This window comes from Melanerpes formicivorus, unplaced genomic scaffold, assembly GCF_026170545.1.
Source record: "Melanerpes formicivorus ecotype bairdi unplaced genomic scaffold, bMelFor1.0.p_v2 SCAF_145, whole genome shotgun sequence".
In the NCBI taxonomy this organism is placed as follows: domain Eukaryota; kingdom Metazoa; phylum Chordata; class Aves; order Piciformes; family Picidae; genus Melanerpes; species Melanerpes formicivorus.
Genome location: NW_027142497.1, coordinates 800,528 through 818,181, shown reverse-complemented (window position 1 = coordinate 818,181; position 17,654 = coordinate 800,528). Strand labels below are relative to the sequence as shown.

The following is a 17,654-nucleotide window of genomic DNA, read 5'->3' as shown; positions in this document are numbered from 1 at the left end:
GAACGTGCACTAGAACATGTATATAAGTTGGTGATTCATCGTTTATTAATAGTTTGATAATTAATAAAATAATATTTTTCATAATTCATATTTCATATTCATAAATTTAATAACCTCTTCACCACACATTGCCACACAAAGGTGCTGAAATTGGTGGAGCAGTCATTGCTCTGTCATTGACACAGCCCTCCAAACCCTCATTTAGTTTTTCTAAACCTTCAGCTTCCCTGTAGAGTTCATTGTTGCCTAAGAAACTTTGATTCAGGTCCTCCTTTCTTATATTCAGCATTAATTTCAACATATTCTTGGCAATTAGATTTAAATATACCAGAAGATAATTTTCTTTGGAATTATGCTGCTTGCCTTTAGAAAGTTGTACCATCAGCCCTTCCACCTCCTTGTGATTTTTCATGAGGATATTAATACAGGAGTTTGTTAGGACTGTGGTGGGTGGCAGCTTCTTTTTCAATAACATCTCATGCTTTTTATTTTCATTAACTGAGGAAGTTGAAAAGGTTACTTTTTCTGGATGCTGTTTTTAAGAAATGAATATTCTAATTGGTTGCTTTCCTTCAAGGCATGATGGAGGAAATATATTTCAGCAGATATTATTGACATGACAGTTACTGTTTTTGACTTGTCACACCTAGTAAGCCACAGTCTTTAATTTTGGTAGCACTCTTTTTTATTACTCCTTTATAATTTCATTTGCAAAGTCAAGCAGTAGGCAGAGCTTGTAGCTCTGAAGCTACTGTCTCGGTCCAGAGAGGGAAAGAGACTCAGTTCTTTTGAATATTCCCGTGTTGTGAAATTAGAGGCACAAACAAGGCCAAAATATCAACAGCTAGACTATTTATTACATAAATAAAGTGGAAATAAGAAGGGGAGAGAGAGAAAATAGAGAGGGAGAGGGAGAAGAGAGAGAGAAGAGGAAAGGAATTATATTACCACACCCCTCACCCCTCCAAGACAGTTTGAGTCTGTGGAGGAAAGGTGCTGCAGGAGATGTTGGGTTTGTAGAGAAACAATGATGAGGCTTTGGCTGGAGAAGAGATGTGGTCCTCTGGGCAGCCTCTTTTCTCCATGAGTTGCAGCAGGCAGAACTTAGGACACAGAGAAAGGGTTCAGTCTGCTTCTTCCAGGCTTCACGGCCTCTTTTCTCCGGAGCAGCATTGTCCTGGGCTTTTCCTTCTCAGTGGCATGGGCCTTCTGTGTTTTCATTTTTCTCCTGCGCTTTTCTTCTAACAAGCCAGTAGTTGCTCAAGTCTTTTATACAGTTTTTAGTCCTTAGGTATGTATCCAAGTATTGTCCCTCAGGAATTCCAGGGCCAGGAAATCATCCTTAGGTAAATATCAAGGTATCGTTCCCCAGGAAATCTTTCTGTGTATTTCTGTGTGTTTGGGCAGAGGTCTAGATGTGTGTGTGGGGGGGGCCCTCCGTCTCCATCCAGACATGCCCCCACACTCATTACACATCAGGAAACAGGTGGTGAATCCATTGTCTACCCTTTCCAGGGTACTTGATGGGTGGAGATTATCTTGTCCTGAAGGCGTGATGGCTGGGTCCTTGGGTAATTGTTGTAGGCCAGCTGCAGTCCAGTGTGATCAAGATGTAATCGCAAGGTGATTTGCATCCAGGATTGGTAGACAGGATTCCTACATGATCTTTGCACCTTCCTTCCAGTGGCTCTGGCCAACACACATTGTCTGGGCAAGCAGCAGGTGATTTTATCTTTGAGTCCCACCCGGAGAGCCAACTTTTAGTCTCTCACAGCTACTCATCCCTTCTTGTAGATGGGGGACATGAACAGGAGAAGCAGTCTCAGAAGAGAGGTGTGTCTAGATCCAGGAAAGATCATAATCTGGGGAGCAGGAAGTTCATTAGCACCCTTTGAATGTTTATGATTGAGGAGGCTGAGCTATCCAGAACTGTAGCAAGATAAGAGTTGAGTAACTGGGCACACAGCCCAAGAAATAACAGAAGGGACACAAAATGTTTCAATTACTTATGTTACAAATTATATACTGGTAGCAGTTTTCTTTATATAACTGTGCATCAGAGCTTGACATTCTAGGTGGTTTTTTTTTCTAACCATCTCAATTTGACCTCTGTCATTTTGCCAGTGTCAGCTATAGTAGCTGCTCTTGAACAAAGCTGATCATCAGGGCTCTGGAAGTCCTGGAGTAGAAAGTAGATTTATCTTAATGTCTACAGCACGATAAATCAGAGTCAAAAATGGTTACACAGTAAATTCAGTATTGCGAAGACTCAGTGAAAAAACAAAATCAGATCAGCAGCTGCCCAATTTAAGTTATTAATGAATCAGTATATCTTACACAGACACATGGAGTATGCACACAGATCACTGCATTCCTCATCTAGTTAAAGCTGCAGGAAAGTCAGCAAAGCCTAACCTAATGAATTTGGACCTCAGGGAATTTATCACTGAGGCTGTCCAAAATTGACAAAATGTCATAGCAAGTTCCTAAGTGCCAGATATTTAAACACACAGATGAGAAAGAGAAAGTTTGTGAAATCTACTCATTCTAGTGAGGACTTTTCAAATAGTGCTGAAAACTTATGGCCTCAAAGTCTCAAATATCCAGAAATCAAACCTCAGTATTGATTTATTGTCTCACTGAATGTGAGCAAATGTAGTAGAAAGTCCTTCACAGGGCAAGCACACAATATAAAAACTCCTAAGAGAAGACCGACGCTATCACTGAAGTGAAGTTTGATTGCACAAGTATGAGCTTCTAGGTTTCTTGCCCATGCCAGAAATTTCCAGACAATGTCACCTACCAATTAGGCTTTCATAAAAAAAAAAAAAGAAAACAGTTAGATTTTCCTGATATTAATTTCATATGGTAAATAAATCATCTCTGCTGAAAGGAAGTCTCAAGGTATATTTTACATAGAAATGAGCATTCCTTGAGGACTTTGAAAAGCTGCCAACTGGGATTTTAATGAAAATTAATAACCTCTTTAAAAATAGAATTGAAGCCACAGATTCTTCTTCAGTGAAATTAAGTACATTTGGACAATTTTCATGCATCATTCATCAAAACTTCAACTGAGCCTAGGAAATTCATAAACAAATATGAAGCAAACAAAACAGCACTTTGTTAAATTTTAAAAACTACATTTGTGAAATGAAGACAGAACTGAGTGGTGATTGAGCTGACAGGGACTAACCTACTTACAGCCATGCCCTGCAGTCTGCCATTTTCACAGGAGAAACTTCATGGTATAATTATCTGTTGTGATTTTGCTTGCTCTGTTTATGAACATCAATCTTTAGACAAGAACCAGTCCTTTTGAAGGCTGATTTACATCTTACTAATGCATTGCAGCTCCATGTGCTGTTATTTGCATATTGGTTTGCCTTTTTCTTTTTTTGTCAGAACAGAAAAATCCTATAATTGTAAACAACATAAAATCTATTGGCAGAATGCTGATCATTTTGATGCTATAGATACTTTGTTAGAGGAAACATTAACAGACTTAAAGCCCTGGTGAGACCCCACCTGGAGTACTGTGTCCAGTTCTGGAGCCCCTATTACAAGAGGGATGTGGAGGTGCTGGAACGTGTCCAGAGAAGGGCCACAAGGATGATCAGAGGGCTGGAGCACCTCTCCTATGAGGACAGACTGAAGGAGTTGGGACTGTTCAGTCTGCAGAAGAGAAGGCTCCGAGGTGACCTAATTGTGGCCTTCCAGTATCTGAAGGGGGCCTATAGGAAGGCTGGGGAAGGACTTCTCAAGATCTCAGGTAGTGATAGGACTAGGGGGAATGGAATGAAGCTGGAGGTGGGGAGATTCAGGCTAGATGTGAGGAGGAGGTTCTTCACCATGAGAGTGGTGAAACCCTGGAATGTGTTGTCCAGGGAGGTGGTCGAGGCCCCGTCCCTGGGGGTGTTTAAGAGCAGGCTGGATGAGGCTCTGGCCAGCCTGATCTAGTGTGGGGTGTCCCTGCCCGTGGCAGGGGGGTTGGAACTAGATGATCCTTGTGGTCCCTTCCAACCCTGAATGAAACTATGAAACTATGAAAATACACCTTTAATGAACTTTGTACACTTTCTTTTGAACAGGGTGGATATTTATGAGGAGTGGTGCTATGAAGAAATCTTCACGAAGGTCATGTAAAGGAAAACTTGGTTAGTGGGGAATCTCTGTCTGGAATAGACTACAGGCACCACCTTCCACTGAAAGAGTTGCACAAGGTGAATAAATTCTGATAGTACTTTTAAGCACCTGCTTTTAAAGGACATTTTTCCTCATTGCCCAGCACAGCATAGGAATCAGTTACCATAGAAAGAACACGGTGCCTAAAACCTGCTTAGAATTTTTGCATAGCAAGAGGAAAACTAGAACTGCTTTTCGAGGGGGATCCATTCAGCATGCGGGTATCAGGTTTTCACTAGATACGCTAGTGCAAGTGCACCCCGGGCAGCGGGAGGCAGCAGAGCCGCAGGATGGGTCCTGTGGAGAAAGGAGAAGCTTGTGTTGTAGCCCCTGGCCACCAGAGACATCTCCGCCGGCGAGAGTGGTGGCTCTGGATGTGAAGCCGGAGGTTGGAAGTGAGGGCGGCAGAGGGGAGCGGAGCCAGGGTATGGGAAGCTGAGTGCTCTCCGGTCTCCCCTGCAGATGATGGCCGCATCGCTGCAGCCTGGAGCCTTTGGCAGAGCCACGGCACCTCAGAGGTGCAGCTAGTGCGGCTCCATGGAAGGCAGCGGTACAGCGGCGGAGGGGGAAAGCAGGGCCGGCCACCACGCCCTGCCGCCACCGCCACCGCCACCACCACCCACCCCGGCTGCTCCCTGTGGCTTCAGCTCCTCCCTCTGCTTCAGTGCCGCTGCTGCCGAGCCGCAGCCGCCTGTTGACAGTGGACGGGTGGTGGAGAGCCAGTGGCAGATCAACAACACTGGCGGCCAGCCTGAGGAGGAGGATGAGGCGGCGGTGGGGACGTGGGACCAGCTGGCTGAGGAGCCCGACCTGGTGATCGAGGTGTCGGGGCGTCGCATTCGGGCGCACAAGTCAGTGCTGGCAGCCAAGAGTGACTACTTTCGTGCTCGTGCCTCTCAGGATGTCCTGCGAGTGAAAGGTGTGAGCTACGGCGCCCTGCGGCTTCTCATCGACTACGTGTACACGGCCCGCATGGGCGAGGTGCGGCACGACAACCTGGCCGAGGTAGTGAGTGGTGCCCGCGTCCTCCAGATGCCTTGTGCCCTGCACTGTGCTGCCGAAGCCATGCGCACCCAGCTCCGCCTCGACAACTGCTACCAGCTTCTCTGCCTGGCCAAGAAACAGTGGCTGGCGGAGCTGCGTGAAGCTGCCTACCGCTTCATGAGCGACCACTACCTGGAGGTGCTGCGGGAGCCCAGTGTCTATGGCCGCCTCAGTGGCACAGAGCGGGACCTCATCCTGCAGCGACGCATGGAGGCCGGCCAGCCCTGCTTGCTGGTGGCCGAAGTCAGCGATGCCTTCGAGAAACCGGGGTGGCGGCAGCCGGCCACAGAGCCGTGAGAGCAGCTGGCCACAGAGCCCGTCCTCTGTGGTCTCCCTGGAAGAGAACAGCTCCCTCATCCACTGCTACCAGGAAGGCAGTGGTGAGTGGAGGGTTCTGACACGCCTACCCGAGGAGGCCAATGCCAAGGGCTGTGCCATGTGCGTCCTCCACAACTACCTCTTCCTAGCAGGGGGCATTGTGTCGGGTGGCGAGCCCCGGGCCCACCTTTCTGACAAGGTCTTCTGCTACAACCCCCTTACTGACACCTGGAGCCAGGTGCGGCCACTGGCTCAGGCCCGCTCACAGCTTAAGCTTCTGGCCCTGGATGGTTACATCTATGCTGTGGGGGGTGAATGCCTCTTCACTGTGGAGAGGTACGACCCACGGGCTGACCGCTGGAGCCCTGTGGCACCCCTGCCCAAGGGAGTCTTTGCTGTGGCTCATGAGGCCACCACTTGCAATGGGGAGATCTATGTCTCGGGAGGCTCCCTCTTCTATCGCCTGCTCAAGTATGACCCTAAACGTGATGAGTGGCAGGAATGCCCTTATAACAGCAGCCACCAACGCTCTGCTGACATGGTGGCCTTCAAGAGCTTCATTTACCGCTTCAATGTGAGCAGCAGCCGTGGTGGGGAGCAGGGCCCAGGCGGGGGGACTGGCGGTGGTGTTGAGGTTTTCCAGTACAACATGGTGGCCAAATGCTGGAGCCAGTGTGCCAGCCTGCGGCCCAGCGGTGGCCCCATCCAGCCCTTTCGCTGTGCTCCCTTGGGCAACACCATCTACTGTGTCAACCGGACTGGCACTCTCCGCTTCAGCCTAGCACAGGATGGTGAGGTGGAAGCAGATGGTGGGCTCAAGGGTACCTTTGACACAGAGCTTCTTAAAGCACCCGTAGATGTGAAGGGTGTCCTTCTACCCTTTGTACTCACCCTGCCTGAGAAGATGGACAAAGCAGGGGACCAGGAGGGCTCACTCCTGCTGTGAGTGGCCAGCCTGACTCTGGCTTCCCAAGTGGGGAGCTGGATTGCAGCTCTGGGGGACCCACAAACTTCCCCCACAGAGGGCATGTTCTCTCACATGTCTGCGGAGGAAAGGGGCTCTCCCTTTCCTCTTCACTCTCAACACGTTGAGCTGGAACGCTTAGTTGTAACGTGGTTGTAGCTCTTTGCTGTGCTTTGCGTGAAAAGCCAAGCACAAGAAAGGAAAAGCTGCTGTGAATTATAATCTCTGGATTACGTGTGTGCCAACTCCAAATCTTCAGAAAAACGTTTTTACATCTGGATTTTAAAAAAAATCCTGACAACAGTGTCATACTGGGATGTTACCACTAGTGTTGGTCATGTGTTCACACCTAGTTGCACTCAGGGCTGGAGCCTTTTCTGCCATTTGCTTTCTTTCTCTCTGGGATGATACTGAGGGACAAACACTGCTGGCAGCGTAGCTTAGCTGCATTTGGTTTTGTTAAACCAAATATTTCCTGTGTTAGAAAAGTATAGGAAGAACATTTCCCATCACAGCCTTTCATTTCTGGTGCAGTAGAGGGTTTAAGGAAGATGTGGCACTGTGTGGTGCCAGGAATTTCAATCATAAATGATATAACAGGTACCAGATTTGAAGTTTTAAGTAATGCAATTGTGTGCCACATGTTTCTATTTGGAATACAAAATGAAAAAGACAAGTTATCTTCTAAAAATGTGGCACGTCATAGCAGACGTGAAACATTTATATGTTCTTTATTGGAAAATGGCAGTGGTTTCTGTATAAAAAGATGTCATTTTATTGCCCTTTTTATTTGAGATTTTAAGTTATAACAAAAACGAACTGAAGCTGTTCCAACGTCCAGTGATTGACATGACCATGTATGCCACTAGAGTCAGAGGAAATATTTGTACTTCAGCTGCTCTTTAATTAACTGCAGGTCAAGGAAGATTAACCTAAACCAAATGTAAATCCTTTGAAATGGACTGCAGACAGCTTCAATGTTTCACTGGATGTTCACTGTCCTGTGGCAAGTGCAAGACGACCTGAAAAATGGGAATGTGATACATATGTCAATTATATTGGGCACTAGTGTGATGTTATTTCCCATATTTTGATTGAGAGACTGCTTTATTTATTCTGATCTAACAATTGCTGCAATCCATAAGTCATTGTTAACTGTACGTGCTACTGGCCTGCACTGTCAGTGGGATTCTGAACTGTCCCTAGAGTGCAGTTTGTGGAGCAGCATCCCAATGGGACAAAAACCATACAAAACTTCTTCCTGCCTGTGGAAAGCTAGAGCATACTTTCTGTCATGTTACTCAGAAATGGAAAAGTGTGAACTGTCTACACAGACTGTACTGAAAAGGGCACATGCATTTATTCTGTACATTTTATAGAAAAATCAGTAGGCAAAACAAATGTTTTAGCTTTATGATAAATCACTGAGAAACCCCTTCTGGAAAAAAAAAAAAGAGAACCAGTGGTTTTGCTATTGGTTTTTCAGCCTGGAACTGGCATGAACTGGGGAAGGGGATTGTTTATACTCAAAGCTCTAGTGTATATTCATATTTTAGAAAGACATAGGGACCTTACATCAAAGAAAGCAGATCTTTTTATGTTTTATTAAGATGCTTCTGTTAAGCAGGACTTTAGCATTTTTATATGTTACTGCTAGTTCCAAAGCATGGCAGCAGGGCCTGTCCTAAGAGACACCATTGTCACAAAAAAAGAATAGTGACGTTGATAGATGCTTCTTTCCTTCACTTTCATGTTTGTGGTTTGATTTTTTTTTTCTTTTCCTTTTCTCCATCTGTCTTGCACAGGGTTTTAATGTAGCTGATCTGTAGAAAACAGCGGTCCAGTCCTAAAAGTTCTTAGTCAAGCAAGCCTCTTCGCTAGTGAGCTAATTAAAGCATCAGCCATGTAGGAGCAGAGTGTGACATGTATCTTAGCCTTTGTACAGTTGATGTGGTGGAATTTAATACCAGAGATGGCATATTCACTAGTGAGTGACAAAGAAATTTGATTTTTTTCACTGAATGGTGGACTTGATTCTCAGACAAGAATCCTTGGAAATGTTGACTCAAATGATAACATTGTAGCTCAAACAGAAAAGGAAAATTACATGCTTTCATAATTTTTTGTGTTAACTACAGAAAGTATTTGAAGCTGTACAGTGGAAAACTTAGGTGCATACTTAAACTAATGACATGAGCACTAGGCCAGATTTTAAATTAGTAGTCACCAGGAACACACAAGGAAATGTCTGTTTAACCGTACAACACAATATATGATTTCATAGTTCAAACTATTTTGTAGTATAATTCCTACAGTACAGCATAGTGAGGAATCAAGGCTGCTTTTACATTCCTATTCATTAGGCATTAATTGAGTGTTTTCATTCCTGCTAATATGCAAAAATGCTTCTAAATGAGTTTTGGGAAGTCTTCATGATTTAAGCTGCCAAAAATACAGAATAGAATACAGAATTAACCAGGTTGGAAAAGACCTTTGAGATACATCACAAACTTTCAGGAAAGAATGAAACGTGTCCATTCTTCCAACATTTTTTGCTGTATACCATGAAGAAATACATTTGGAAGGCATCTTTACAATAATAAGCATTCTACAAACTAGTAGTGGTTTGTACTATTGCTAGATCCTATTGTTAGAAAAGATTGAAGCAAGCGCTTACCCACTTCTGCTGTTTACACAGTGTAAGTGAAAGCAGTCTGGTCTTCATTAGTGGCGGTCCATCAAATCTGTTTCCTTTGTTCACTCTTTGCATAGTCACAGCCTCATGATTGACAACAGAAGCATGTTTCTCCATAGAAAGAGTTATTGGCCATGGGAATGGACTGCCCAGGGAGGTGGTGGAGTCACCATCATTGGAGGTGTTTAGGAAGAGACTTGATAGGGTGCTTGGTGCCATGGTTTAGTTGATTAGATAGTGTTGGATGATAGGTTGGACTTATAGTTTCATAGTTTCATAGTTTCATTCAGGGTTGGAAGGGACCACAAGGATCATCTAGTTCCAACCCCCCTGCCATGGGCAGGGACACCCTACACTAGATCAGGCTGCCCAGAGCCTCATCCAGCCTGCTCTTAAACACCCCCAGGGACGGGGCCTCGACCACCTCCCTGGACAACACATTCCAGGGTTTCACCACTCTCATGGTGAAGAACCTCCTCCTCACATCTAGCCTGAATCTCCCCACCTCCAGCTTCATTCCATTCCCCCTAGTCCTATCACTACCTGAGATCCTGAGAAGTCCTTCCCCAGCCTTCCTGTAGGCCCCCTTCAGATACTGGAAGGCCACAATTAGGTCACCTCAGAGCCTTCTCTTCTGCAGACTGAACAGCCCCAACTCCTTCAGTCTGTCCTCATAGGAGAGGTGCTCCAGCCCTCTGATCATCCTTGTGGCCCTTCTCTGGACACGTTCCAGCACCTCCACATCCCTCTTGTAATAGGGGCTCCAGAACTGGACACAGTACTCCAGGTGGGGTCTCACCAGGGCTGAGTAGAGGGGGAGGATCACCTCCCTCGACCTGCTAGCCACACTTCTCCTGATGCAGCCCAGGATCTGATTGGCTTTGCGGGCTGCAAGTGCACATTGAGAGCTCATGTTGAGCTTTTTGTCCACCAGCACCCCCAAGTCTCTCTCTTCAGGGCTACTCTCCAGCCAGTCACTGCCCAGCCTGTATTTGTGCCTGGGATTGCCTTGACCCAGATGCAGGACCCTGCACTTGCTCTTATTGAACTTCATGAGGTTGGCTTGTGCCCACCTCTCCAGCCTGTCAAGGTCCCTCTGGATGGCCTCCCTTCCCTCCAGCGTGTCTGCTGCACCACACAGCTTGGTGTCATCAGCAAACTTGCTGAGGGTGCACTCAATGCCACTGTCCATGTCCCCCACAAAGATGTTGAACAAGACAGGTCCCAGGACTGATCCCTGAGGGACTCCGCTTGTCACTGGCCTCCACTGGGACATGGAGCCATTGACAGCCACTCTTTGGGTGCGGCCATCAAGCCAGTTCCTTATCCATCTAGTGGTCCACCCATCAAACCCATGTGTCACCAGTTTGGAGACCAGGATGTGGTGCGGGACAGCGTCGAAGGCTTTGCTCAGGTCCAGGTAAATGACATCTCAAAGGTCTCTTTCAACTGGGTTAATTCTATTCTATTCTAGCCAGATTACCTGCTCTGTGCCCTCTGTTTCCTCCATGGTAAGACCTGAGGCAGCTTTACTGAGAGGTTTTTCTCCTCCCCTTAGTTATATTTTCAGCATATAAAAAAAAATGCACCAAACTTGGGTACTGAAACCAGAATTAAGGTAGACATCAAGGATTCAAAGAGCAAAATTGTCATCCCAGAACTCTAGTTCAATTTAAACTGAGCAACCATTGTCCCTTTGATGCGTGGGGGTACCCCTCCACCCATTGAGAACTGCTCACCTGGGCAGTTCCACACCTACCTAGCTCCTGCCACAGCTCCTTTGAGACTAGATGGTGTGATTGAGTTTTATGGTGCAAACTAAAGGGCCAGGCCACCCTCAGATTGTATTTGCATATGTTTTGCTTCTAAAACAGAGCTATTTTATCTAATAGCCTGGAGGCTACTCAGTTTGCATGACATCATGCTTTCTTAGCCTGCAAGGATTCAATCCACATCTCCCACTGCCTGATTGACAATGAATTGAAAGACCTCTTGGAGCTAATGCCTGATGTCCAAATATTTATGCATTTTGTATTATACATTAATTGACTTAAAATCTCATAAATTATTGAGATAGGTGAAGCACAGAATCACAGAATGGTAGAGTTGGAAGTGACCTCTGGAGATCATCTTGTCCAACCGGTCTGCTAAATCAGGTTCCCCTAGAGCAGGTTGCACAGGAACATGTCCTGGTGGGTTTTGAATATCTCCAGAGGAGACTCCACAACCTCTCTGGGCAGCCTGTGCCACTGTTCCAGAACCTTTAAAGTTTTCCCTCATGTTCAGATGGAACTTCCTGTATTCCAGTTTATGCACATTGCTTCTTGTCCTGTCACTGGGCACAACTGAAAACAGGCTGGCCCTATCCTCCTGACACTCAGGATATTGATATGCAATGATAAGATTCCCTCTCAGTCTTCTCCAGGCTAAACAGCCTAAGGTCTCTCATCCTTTATTCATCAGAGAGATGTTCCAGTTGACCCTTGGATAACTTGTTGTCTACGAGGACTCCCAGGTCCTTCTTCACAGAGCTGCTTTCCAGCAGGTCAACCCTTAACCTGTTATTGGGGTTTGTTTTGAGCAAGAGGGGACATGGGTCCCAGGAACACCTGTGCAATTCAGGCCTTGAAGAATTCTCTGTTGATAATATAGTGGCGGAGTAGGAGATGTGAGAAAGTGCTGATTGCTTGGTATGCTGAAGTCCAGCTGCCCCTGAGATGGGAGGCAAGCAAGATAAGGAGGAGGCGAGATCTGGGAAAGAGAGCAATTAGGCCGGATAGAAGAATTCCAGAGAGTTGTGAAAACAATGATGTAACCTTTTAGAGAGCAACCAATAGTATGTTGCCAAGTGGGCATAATTATAGCAAACTGTATGTAAGATGTGTCTGATGCTCAATAAAGTTGGAATCCGCTGATCAAATTGGTCGAATAAGCGGCCCCCTTCTTGCAGTAAGTGGCGCTCGAACACGGGACCCTAATGAAGACAAACGTTAGGGTTTAAGAAGTTCTTCGGGACGTGGGAGATTCGCAGTAAGCCGGGAGGCAAGAAGAAGGCTGGCCCGGGATAGCAGTACCGGAGGCTGCAAGAAAAGGGAAGACAGCCTTGAAGCCGAAGACGCTGTAGAGCCGGGAACTGCTTAAACGAGGACTGTGCGCACAGGTATTAACGTTTAAATACGGACATGGATAGGCAGGCAGCGTATGATTTATTTATATGCTTTTTAGAAAAGCGACAGTGTAAGTTAAATTTTACAAAGGAGTTGGTGCCGCTGTTAAGCTATGCAGGAGAGTTAGGATATTTTAAGGACCCAAATGAGGTGTTTGAAAGATTGCAGTGGAAAAAGTCTGGACAAGACTTGTGGCTGCATGGCTTAGATGATGAAAAACGAGCAAAGGAGTGTGGAAAATGGTGGAAGATGGTTATGACAGCACTGGATCAGCATCGTGCTGGAGCAAATGGCAGCTTATCAAGCCAGGGTACGATTAGATCATACGGACCCAAATGGAGCAAGTGTTACACATGCTGGGTTGCCTTTGTCAGAAGAGGTTCAGGATTATTTAAGAAAGGAGAAGGCTGCGTGTGTAAAAGGACTAGGTGGCAGAGTTGAATTACAATCTGTAACGCAGGACTCTGGTGAGGAGCCTTCCCCGTCTCTTTTAGCTGAGCAAATTGTACAGGAGGAGAAAGTAGGTGAGGGAGAGGAGACAAACAGGGCGGTAGATCCTGGAGGTGGTGTTAAAGATCATGCAAGAAAGCACACAGAGTATTGGCGAAGGGTTGCAGAGCACTTAAACACCGAAGGAGATCAGGAAGGGCTTAGCCGGCTGGCTGCTTCACATCAAGCTTTTCCAGTAATGTATACACAGGTCCCTGGGGAGCAAAATGTTGTTCAGGCTGATGTAACTCAATTGCCATGGAAATTGTTATCTCAATTAAGACAGACTGCGAGTCAGTTTGGGGTTCAATCTGAACCAGCTAGACAGATGATTGATTTTATTTATATGAACTATAATATGTTGCCTAGAGATTCTTATAATGTTATGAAGCTGATCCTAACAGCATCTCAATTTATGACATTTTTGAATGAGTGGGAACACCTAGCTAGACAATCAGCTGGAGTACAAAGACAGCAAAACGATCCATTATTTGGTGTAACAGTAGATCAGTTGTGTGGAACGGGACAGTATGAGAGACCAGAGTTACAGGCACTTTTACAGCCGCCTGTTTTGCAAGCATCAGCCCAGATAGTAAGGAGGGCTTTTGACAAGCAGAAGGATGGAAATGCAAATCCTCACTATATGGGAATTAAGCAAGGTAGACAGGAACCTCTTGGTGAATTTGTAGATAAGTTGCTTGCCGCACTTAGAGCAGCAAGCGTAGGAGAAGGTATCCGAGAGGCAATTTTAAGGCAGTGTTTAATGCAGAATGGGAACCAGCAGACGCAGCAGCTTATTACATCAGCAGATCCTAGATGGACGGTAGCCGAATTGTTGCAGAGGGCTCAGGACTTGCCAAGCAATCCGATGGCCATGTTGACGGAGGTGATTGATAAGGGATTACAAAAACAGGCTGAGGTGTTGTCAATGACAATGACAAAACAGCTTGAGCATAGTCAACAGGTTATGGCAGCCTTAGTACCTTTGCGCACAAACTCGAAAGGGCAAGGCCGACCCTATAAGCAGACATCAGACGAAATACAGTGTCATCGAAAAGCGTAAGGCGGAGATATCGTCTAAAGTAATGCCTGGACTTTTGGCCCATAGATCCACTTTAGGGCATTTCCCTAGCGGAGATAGTTACTTTGATGAAGCTTGTTGGAGAGAATACAGGAACAAGTTGTGGGACTTGGTTATAGATGGTGATAAAACTGCTATAAAGCTGCAAAAGTCGTGGCGAGAATGCATGAACTGTGTTAAAACCTATGAACTGAAACAGCGAATGGCTGCTGCAGTTAGAGCAACTTTGTCAGGACGAGATGCAGCGCCAGGTGTATCTGAGTTGCAGCTGAAAGATGTGTCTGAGAACTGTCGACCGATCGACCGGGGCCGCCCCCGATACATCTTGCGGCGACCACACCGCGTTTACCAGCCGTCACCACTGCCGTTTGCACACAGCGGGGAAAAAGCTGGAAAAAGGCAGCTCAGTGTGTTCGACTCCTTTTTATCAACACCTTCCTCTGACATCGCCAGCGACGGCACGGATTCGGAAGACAACACCGGCAGCGAGGAATTCAAACAGCGCCGTCTTTGTTTTATGGCCCCTCTTAGAAAAAATGGAGCGCTTGGAGGCTCGCGGTTACAGCGTTCCTGCCACAGCACTCCTCCCGCGAGCCCTCCCAGCCCCCGCGGATACCGACAGCTCTGACCAAGGCGGTACCGGCTGACGCACCACCGACACCGACAGCGCCGACAGTAGCAGCGGAGCAGCTGCCACGGCAGCAGCCCCCACCCCTTTCCCCCGCAGCAGCTTTAGCCGCACTACTCTGTTTTGATTTAAAGCAACAGTACTCATTTTGTCATTTCTGGTTGTAACGTCTTTCAGAGATTTGTTATTTAGAGTTTTGTTAAGTTTTTCTAATAAGCATAATGAATAAGTAAGCATTTGGTATTCATAAGTACTTAGTGCATAGTAATTGCAGTAAGGTGTATGCACTTAGTTAAGAGTTCAAATTGTAAGATTTTCTTTTGGTTCGAACCTTCTTAGTTGTCTGCCTAGGCATTTCAAAGGAGCTCCATGTAGTATAGTTAAGGAATGTATAAACAGGTTTTAATTTTGGAAAGTGTTTTTTAGTTAACGTAACAGTTTTATTTCTTTTTAGACACTGATTTGATGGATTAATTTTAACATAGTTTTTTAAGGTTTTAAGGATTTTTTGGTATTAGCATAAGTTAAGGTTTGTAGTAAATAGGTACTAATTTTAATAACTATTCCTTCACTAATGTGCAGAAGAACCACGACTGAGAGGAAACAGCATTTCCCATGAAGTCGAACATCGATCACAATAACTGTTATGATAATCTGGGGTCAAGAGCATCAATCAAAAAAATATTTTGTCCTGAATGCTGAATTTGAAAATAGGCAGTTTGGGCTGGTAAATACAGAAAACCTATTTTGTGGTGAGGAAAAGGATTTAAATCCCCATGGAAAATTATTGAAAGGGATTGGCATAAGTGGGAAATAAAGACTAGAGAAATTTTAGTTGGGAAGTATCAGGAATAATTAAAAGGATTAGTAAAAGGAAAAGTAAGAGACATAAGATTTTGAAGGAAGAGGAATTGAAATAACAAAAGCACAATGGGAAATGGTAAACAAACTAACCAAGGAAGTAGAGAAGAGACTCCAAATGGAATTTTGAAGTGGGTTAAGGAGTTAAAAAATCTGTAGGGCTCCTGAAGAATGTAACTGCTGCCGAGAAGAAAATACTCCCGGCTGCTGGTTGCACCCCAGCAGGCCGAGGAGGCAGAGTTAACATATACTGGTGGAGCCTAATTTTGATCCTAACCCTATTTGCACATAAGGAGTCCAATCGAGATCAAAAACCACGTTCCCATGTGTGGAATCTTGATCAGACTGGAGAGAAAAGACTTGAACTTGAAAAAGCAATGGTAAATTTTTCTGCTACAGTTGAAATCATAGTAAATGCAAGCATAGATGTAATAAAAGTGCAGCAAATTGAAATCAATAGTCTCTCGAAAATATCTACTCAGAATAGATTAGCTTTGGATTTTTTATATGTTAAGGAAGGGGGTGTATGTGTAGTCATAAATGTAAGTTGTTATAGTTATGTTAATCTAGATAAACGAGTGAAAACAGATTTACAGGCGATTGTAAACCACAATCAGATATTACATCAGATTTCTTTAGACGATACTTCTTGTGGATTTAAAGAAATATGGGATAAATTAACTTTCTGGTTACCAAATCTAAATTGGCTTAAACATTTGTTTGTAATATTGTTGGAATAATTGTAATATTGCTATGCATAATACTCTGCAATTGTTGTTACAAAATACTAAGACCTTTAAGTAAGATTGCTCATGTCAACAAGTTACAAGTAGAGAATTATGATCAGAATGTGATCAGAACAGATGAACTTAATTATGATCCAATTAAGAAGGTTCTGAAATATCTGGAAATTTTAACACAAATCAATGGTGACAAAAAAAAAAAAGGGGGGGAATTGTGATGAATATACTGGTGATTTGTGTTAAAATTGTAAGACTTAGAGTGCACTGGGATTAAGGGTCAGGATCTTGTGAGGCCTGTTTAGAGGGTAAAGAGAAAGAAACCTATCTTGCAGACTTGCAAGGACACTGTCTGGTTAATTGGAGACATCACGGCTGAGAAGGAGCTGTCTTAAAGATAAACATTCAGAACTGGGAATTTGTTTTCTTCAGATAAGAAGCCTGCACAATTGGGCATGTGTGAAAGTGGATGCTTTGACCCTTACCACACTGAATGTAGGGAGAAGGGATTTATATGTTATCTCACCAGTTCGCTATAATTTTACACACCTAGAGGGAAAATCAAAATTCATAACAACACAACATGCATTTTCATTTTCGATTGAAAACATCAACAAATGGTACCAATAAGAGATCAGTATTACTAGGATGAGCAAAAACACATTATTATGGGTAATTTTTATATTGGGCAAGGCAATAAAGCTCTTTTGCTCTTGCTGATTGCCTGCAAGTTTTCTGTCTGTGAAGCTAGAGCCTGGCCAGATCTACCTTTACAGATTAAAGAAATCTTGCTACCATTAAACAAATTATGATTTTTGACCATCCTAGAGAAAATAAAGGTGCAACATAACAGGTAATAATGAATTGATTAAACTTTTTCAGACATGTCTGATAGGGATACCCAGACTTAATGTTAATATGTTTGTTAATTATAGTAGTAAGTTTTAAGGTTCTTAGGTATCATTGTACTCATTTTGATTATTGTTAAACTTGTTTATAATTGTATTATGCAAAGTGTTCAAAGAATAACTTCCAAGGCCTTACTTGCACAAAAGAAAAACGGGGGAATTGTTGTTGGGGTTTGTTTTGAGCAAGAGGGGACATGGGTCCCAGGAACGCCTGTGCAATTCAGGCCTTGAAGAATTCTCTGTTGATAATATAGTGGCGGAGTAGGAGATGTGAGAAAGTGCTGATTGCTTGGTATGCTGAAGTCCAGCTGCCCCTGAGATGGGAGGCAAGCAAGATAAGGAGGAGGCGAGATCTGGGAAAGAGAGCAATTAGGCCGGATAGAAGAATTCCAGAGAGTTGTGAAAACAATGATGTAACCTTTTAGAGAGCAACCAATAGTATGTTGCCAAGTGGGCATAATTATAGCAAACTGTATATAAGATGTGTCTGATGCTCAATAAAGTTGGAATCCGCTGATCAAATTGGTCGAATAAGCGGCCCCCTTCTTGCAGTATTAACCTGTACTGGTGCATG

General features: G+C 44.5%; 1 protein-coding gene across 1 annotated transcript; it reads left to right on the top strand.

Annotated features, from left to right (window-relative positions):
* The first annotated feature begins 4,722 nt into the window (after positions 1-4,722).
* LOC137456955 (kelch repeat and BTB domain-containing protein 11-like) lies at positions 4,723-9,500 on the top strand. Its single transcript, XM_068168629.1, is given in 2 exon segments — positions 4,723-5,493; positions 5,495-9,500. Coding segments are annotated over 2 exon segments (1,770 nt in total). The 3' UTR covers positions 6,494-9,500.
* The last annotated feature ends 8,154 nt before the right edge of the window (positions 9,501-17,654 follow it).